This window comes from Cryptomeria japonica, unplaced genomic scaffold, assembly GCF_030272615.1.
Source record: "Cryptomeria japonica unplaced genomic scaffold, Sugi_1.0 HiC_scaffold_214, whole genome shotgun sequence".
Taxonomy (NCBI): Eukaryota; Viridiplantae; Streptophyta; class Pinopsida; order Cupressales; family Cupressaceae; genus Cryptomeria; species Cryptomeria japonica.
In genome coordinates, this window is record NW_026729036.1 from 208,762 (window position 1) to 215,138 (window position 6,377).

At 36.1% G+C, this 6,377-nt stretch overlaps 1 protein-coding gene across 1 annotated transcript; it reads left to right on the top strand.

The window, feature by feature from the left end:
- Nucleotides 1–1,785: 1,785 nt before the first annotated feature.
- On the top strand, nt 1,786–6,165 carry LOC131033938 ((R)-mandelonitrile lyase-like). The gene is made up of 7 exons (XM_059215660.1): nt 1,786–1,846; nt 2,248–2,267; nt 3,805–3,905; nt 4,175–4,329; nt 4,418–5,050; nt 5,200–6,025; nt 6,123–6,165. Exons 1-7 carry the CDS (start codon nt 1,786–1,788, stop codon nt 6,163–6,165), a joined length of 1,839 nt encoding a protein of 612 aa, XP_059071643.1.
- The last annotated feature ends 212 nt before the right edge of the window (nt 6,166–6,377 follow it).

A 6,377-nucleotide genomic window follows, 5' to 3' on the forward strand; every position in this document is an offset into this window, starting at 1 on the left:
TTTTGTTCACAACATCATAATATATCCATACACTAAGTGTCAGGTCATTATTCGACTATACATATCTTTACCAACACATTTTCTAACTATAGATCTGGTAAACCATTTTTTGAACAGGCTGCTTTCACAAAAATGATCATAACTTGCTCATCTTTACATTAAATTCCATCAGAATTGAAAAAAATGAAAGTAGACTCAATTTTATTTCCATAAATGTGACATTTTAACAATAATCCTTCCATAAAAAATATAACAAATATTTGTAACACACAGGAATCAGAGTTTTACCAGTATGTACCATTGTCAAATAAGCATTTTGACATCATTTTGCACGTGCCAACCTTAACTTGAGACCCTGAAACCAAAACAAAATGAAAATAATTTCTATTTTCCTTCATTCCACCAGATATTATACTTTGATCAACGTGGAAAGGAGGTTTATTACATTTTCAAAGTCATGGTTTACCCTACCTAGAGTTTTTAACAGTTTTTACAAAAATTGGTATATCTCTTCCAAAACTTAATGAAAAGAAATGAAACCAAAACAAAAATACTGTGGATTCAACCCTATATCATTCTCAAGTGATCTTAAATGCTAATTAATAAGTTTCCAAGAAGAAAAAATAACTGATATCAAACTGTCACATTGAGAATACTTAGAAAATTGCAGGAAACCTCAAACTTTTATTGATTTTCTTCTTTCAATACACACCAACCCCTCATGATTCAACCATCCCTGGTTCTATAAGCCTTTTAAAACCTCTTTTGATAGCTATAAATAAAACACAAACCATCATAACCATTAGGCTTCCCCTTTATAGCCTTTTTGCAATTTTTTGAAATGACAACTTTTGTCAACATAACAACTTTTTTTTACAACTTTACAAAACTTGACCAAATGACTTTAAATTACTTGGTATCAGCTTGGACACCATAGAATAGGATAAATAAGCCTTATTACATCATTTTCAACCTTTCCTTGAGCATTTTCTATTCTTTGACCATATTTGACCTTCTTAGGACCTTATAGGGACCTACATTGAACAAAAATGGCTTAATGCCTTAAAATATGATTTATAATGACTTCAAATGGTCCCTTGGACCTTATACAACCTTAGCACAACATTGAAAACAAAACAAAACATAAAAACTTTAATGACGCCTTTCAAGGCCTAGGTGCTATTGCACCAATGAGGGGCTAATCATGCTCATCATGGAATATGCAAACGATCATGGGGTTAAACCCTCACGAGCGGTTAAACCCCCCAAATCTTCGTCCAACAATGATGTTCATTATGTGTAAGATATGGAGATGGATGAATAAGAGTCTGGTATGGCTATGGACTGGTGGGAACTCAATGTCTCGGATGATTCGATATGTCGTCCCTCTCAGTAGGAGGGCCCCCAATGAAATATTACACCTACCACTGGAAGAAGCAGAAGAAAAAAACACCCCAGAAGGGCTACCTGTTAGTATAAAAACCCAAATTACAAGATTCGGGGCCACCAAATATGAAGAAGTCTAAAACTGGAAAAATTGGGGAAACCAAGGGAAAGCAGAAGGAAATAAAGCTGGAAATCCTCATTAACGTTGAACAGGGGGAAAAGGGGGATACCCAAAAAGATTCTTATTTTGGTACTCTCCTTAACAGCGCTGTCAAAAGCCAGGAGAATTGCTTTCTTTGGGTCAGTAAGGAGATTAATTTGTTAAAGGATGGAATTAAAGATATCATTAACAATTTCACTGAGACGCCCATGGAAAGCAAGACGAATAAACTTCTCTGAATGACACAAGAACTCACAGAAGATGTAAAGACCATGAAAACAGATCAGGAATCAAGGATTGGTCAGTTGGAGATTAGCTTATAAGAAATTAAGGGTAATCTGAAGAACCTGGTGGATATCAGTAGGGAAGCCATGAATAACAGTGCTCGGGGTCTTAAAAAGGTAAATGCGATGATAGCGGATCAAAGAGCTTAGTCCAATAGAAGCATTCCATCCTCTGACATCAAACAAAAGAAGAGAATCCAGGAACCAAACTTGCAGGGTACGAGACTTCAAACCACCACAGGTCCCTATACAAGGACTAGAAGCAGGAACCAGGAGAATAATACCTCCAGGTTCATCATGGATGAGCTCGAGGACATCAATAAGAGGGTGACTCAAAAGAATTCGAAGATGAAGTAATCTCTGGTCGAGTGAGTAACTTTAAGTTTTTTCTTGTTCTTTTTTTTTTTTGCTGTGTAGGTTTGGCCACTGTTTCTGTGGTTGTTATGTCATTGGTTACAGACTAGTTAGCGACTTCTTATGTTTGTTGTGCTCTTTAACTTTGGGTTTCGGGTCCCTGTAAAACCCGTTTATCTCAATCAAAAAAAATCCATCTATAACATTCACAAGATAAGATACCACTCGCAGTTATACGGACAACCTCACCTTATAACTATTTATATAGCAACAATAGGATTATATTTTAATTATAAATTATCAATAAGTTAAATTAACTTGCATAATTGTCCTATGTGTGGACATTACAAGTCCCAAAAAAAATTCTCATCTATAACTATTCAATCTAGTTAGAATATGTATCAAATTGATGTGAAAACTGTCTTCTTGAATGAGAACTTGGATGAAAAATTATATATGGTGTAGCCTCAATTTTTGTAAGTTATTAGGTGTGAACATCTAGTTTGCCAGCCAATTAGGCCTCCTACATTATTTCCTAAGACTTGAGTTTTGATAATTTGGTTTTAGCATCTTTACAATTCAAATTATATACGCCATCAATCTTTTGGAGCATTTTGGAATTGCAAATCGTAACTCATATTCTCCAAGCATTGAGATTGAGTTGAAGCTGTAAAGAATATGTTACAACTCCCTTATCAGTCAAGACCAGCAAGCACAACCTCAAAGGTTATTTTCATTCTGCTGGAATGAAGTTGACCATCCTAAAGATGGATGCTTTGCTTGGAGGATTCTAACAAAAGACAAATTAATCAAACTTGGGATTAGTGATCCTTTTTGGTGTGTTCTTTGTGGATAGGCTCAAGAGGATGTGGATCACCTTCTATTACAATGTTCCTTTGCACAGTCCTGTTGGGCTCACATCATTAATAAAATGAATTGGATTTATCCCTTATCAGAGAATCTCTGGGATATATTCACAAATTGGCCTTCACTCTATCATCAATCATTTTTTTCTTGCATCTGGAAATTCATGCCTCCTATGATCACCTAGTGGGAAAGAAACAAGAGGATCTTTAGATAGGAACCTTCAAGCTTATCTCGGGTCTTGCAAAAAATTGACACTTCTATTTCAGAAGTAGTAAATGCATATGTAGCAAAATCCAAATCAATCAACTCTTCATTTTCAGATTGGGATTAAAAAATCCTTCAATCCTGGGAACACATTAATCTCCCTTTTACGGGAAGCTCTTTCCAACCCCCCAAAAGAACAATAGATAGATTAAAAATCAGTTGGATTCATCCTTTGAAAGGGAAGTTAAAGTTAAACTTTAATGGGGCAACCAAACACAATGCACGCAAAGCAGGTGGTCATAAAGGAAATATTCTTGTAGCTTCAGTACTTCCATTCCTGGATGGTTATAATAATATGGCAGAAGCACATGCCCTTCTCCCTTCTCCAAGGTCTCTTGTTGACTAAATCCTTTCAAATTTCAAACATCTTAATTGAGGGTGACTCTTTGCATTATCAATTCTTGTAGAAAGAGAATCTTGCACAATTGGAGCATTCAATATGTGTTGCAACAAGTCTGGCTGACCGTATGTTAATATGTATAAACGTAGATAGACGTTGACCATATGTTAATATGTACAAAATTACGAATGAAACCGTCAAGGCTGCAAGACAGACAGGTTACATTTCCACTTGCCCCTGACTGGACTTGGTAAAAGACTCTTATGCAAGATGGTCCATTATTTTATTGTTTTAATTAAACCGAAGACAGTGGAGGGATGATAATTCAACAATAATTGGTTGACAAAATTTATTTCATTTTCTAATTTGAACTTTTCAATCACGGGATTTGTTTGACAAAACCACCAAGGACAATATAAAATTTGGATAAATATGCATAGAAAATTCTCGATACTATCCATATGGATAGATACGCGTGAACTGTTCTTATTCTATTTCAAAGACGATATCTATAAATAGGTGCAACGATTGCAAATACATCACAAAACATTCATTCGAAGAAGAATTAGACTGGTTAATCACAACATTCAGTATGGAGAAATTATTTCTTCTGATTTCATGCCTGCTGATGTTTACACATCAATTCTGTTCAGAAGCAGCAACATCTAATCCGGGTGGGTAAAAACTTTTGTTTGGAATCAATATAGTTGTTTCTTAGCATAGGATTGTTTTTGACATTGACGATTCTGTGTGCAACTGCAGAGTACCCATATTCGTTTATGACAGCAGATGCTCAAAAGGCAGCTTCAAGATCATATGATTACATTGTGGTTGGAGGAGGTACAGCGGGATGTCCCCTGGCAGCAACTCTCTCACAGCACTACTCTGTTTTAGTATTGGAGAGGGGAGGACTTCCTTACGGAATTCCCGATGTGGAGGATTTCAGAGGGTCTCCCACAACTAATCCCAACGTAGCGCAGGGGTTTGTCTCAGAAGATGGAGTGCAGTTGGTACGGGCGAGAGTTTTAGGAGGCGGATCAGCCATCAACGGTGGAGTCTACAGCAGGGCGAGCACTGAATATATTCGGAAAATAAAGTGGGATGAGAAACTTGTATATGAGTCATATGAATGGGTAGAACGGTTGAATGCCTTCCAACAATACAAGCTTTCTACTTGGAATTCTGCTACCAAGGATGGGCTTCTTCAAGCTGGAGTTCTTCCTTACAACGGCCACACTTTCGATCATTTGGTTGGCACCAAGATCAGTGGCTCAATCTTTGACGAGAATGGAAAGAGACATACAGCCGCAGATCTACTCCAGTATGCAAATCCAGAAAATATTGTAGTTCTTCTCAATGCTACTGCCAGCAGAATACTCTTCAGTTTGGGATCAGGTACCAATGCATATTTTGCTTTCAGAATTCCCCTACCCTACTTTACTTTGATGAGTATTCCTTTTATTCTTTTACAAAATATTCAGAAATATATTTCATATATCTATCTATGTGTATGCATGTAATATTATCAACAATCTATATTGCAGGAAAGCCAAAGGCTAGCGGAGTGGAGTTCAGAAGCAATAATGATGGTCTCATTTATCAAATTTTACTTAATCAATTGTCAATCAATAGTGAGGTGATTTTGTCAGCAGGAAGCATAGGTAGCACTCAACTTCTCCTCTTAAGCGGAATTGGTCCAAAAAGACAACTCAAAGAAATGAATATTCCTGCTCTTTTAGATTCACCTTTTGTAGGTAAACAAGTTCAAGATAATCCTAGTGCAGCCTTTACTATAGTATCCTCGAAACCACTTGAAGATTCTTATTCGCAATTAGCGGGCATTTTAGACAATTCACAAAATTACATCGAAAGTGGTAGCCTTGTCCAACGGAATAATGGTACAAATACACAATATTTAGGTGTTCTTGATATTAAGTTGGCATTTCCCTTATCAAGGGGTGATCTTTGGCTTAAAAGCGTAGACCCTCGAGATAACCCCTATGTTCGTTACAACTACTATTCACACTCTCTTGATCTACAAAGATGTGTGAAAGGTATAAAAGTAATGGTTAATCTGAGTATGTCATGTTCTATCCAAGAGTTTGCATTTACTGATAGTGGAAATTCCAAAACACTCCAATTCCTTGGAATAGCATTACCAAAGAATCAATCAAATGATGATGCCTTGGCGAAGCTTTGCAAAGAGGCACTAGGGACATTTAACCATTATCATGGAGGTTGTCAAGCTGGTTTAGTGGTTAATGAAAGATATCTGGTGAAAGGTGTTGATAATCTCAGAGTTGTGGATGGCTCAATTTATAAGGATTCCCCTGGTACCAACCCACAAGCCACAACCATGATGCTTGGAAGGTATTTATTTTTATTAAAAATTTTATTGCATTATTTCTTTTTCGATTCTCACAAAATATAACATTAACAATACATTTTGATCATGCAATATGTGCAGGTATATGGGAATTCATATCCTTCAAGAACGCACAATCTCTTAAAACTATGAGAAGACCATGCTGAAATAATTGGCACGCTTGTTGTGCTCACATTCATTTATCATAGAACTAAATAATACCAAACATGGTAATGTTTTTGATAAAGTGTGAAATTGTAAATAATTCAATTTTACCTCTTATTTCCTATCAACATAAATATTTTCCAAGATAGCACATTGTTATGAAATTTACAAGAATAAATTTAATTTGAGCTT

What these genes read in the sequence shown, in the direction of transcription:
- LOC131033938 (XM_059215660.1), top strand. Translation starts at nt 1,786, where the DNA reads ATGACACAAGAACTCACAGAAGATGTAAAGACCATGAAAACAGATCAG. An exon ending in GTTTGGCCACTGTTTCTGTG is followed by an intron (nt 2,268 to 3,804) that starts GTTGTTATGTCA and finishes GTATAAACGTAG; the next exon opens with ATAGACGTTGACCATATGTT. An exon ending in CTTGCCCCTGACTGGACTTG is followed by an intron (nt 3,906 to 4,174) that starts GTAAAAGACTCT and finishes ATCTATAAATAG; the next exon opens with GTGCAACGATTGCAAATACA.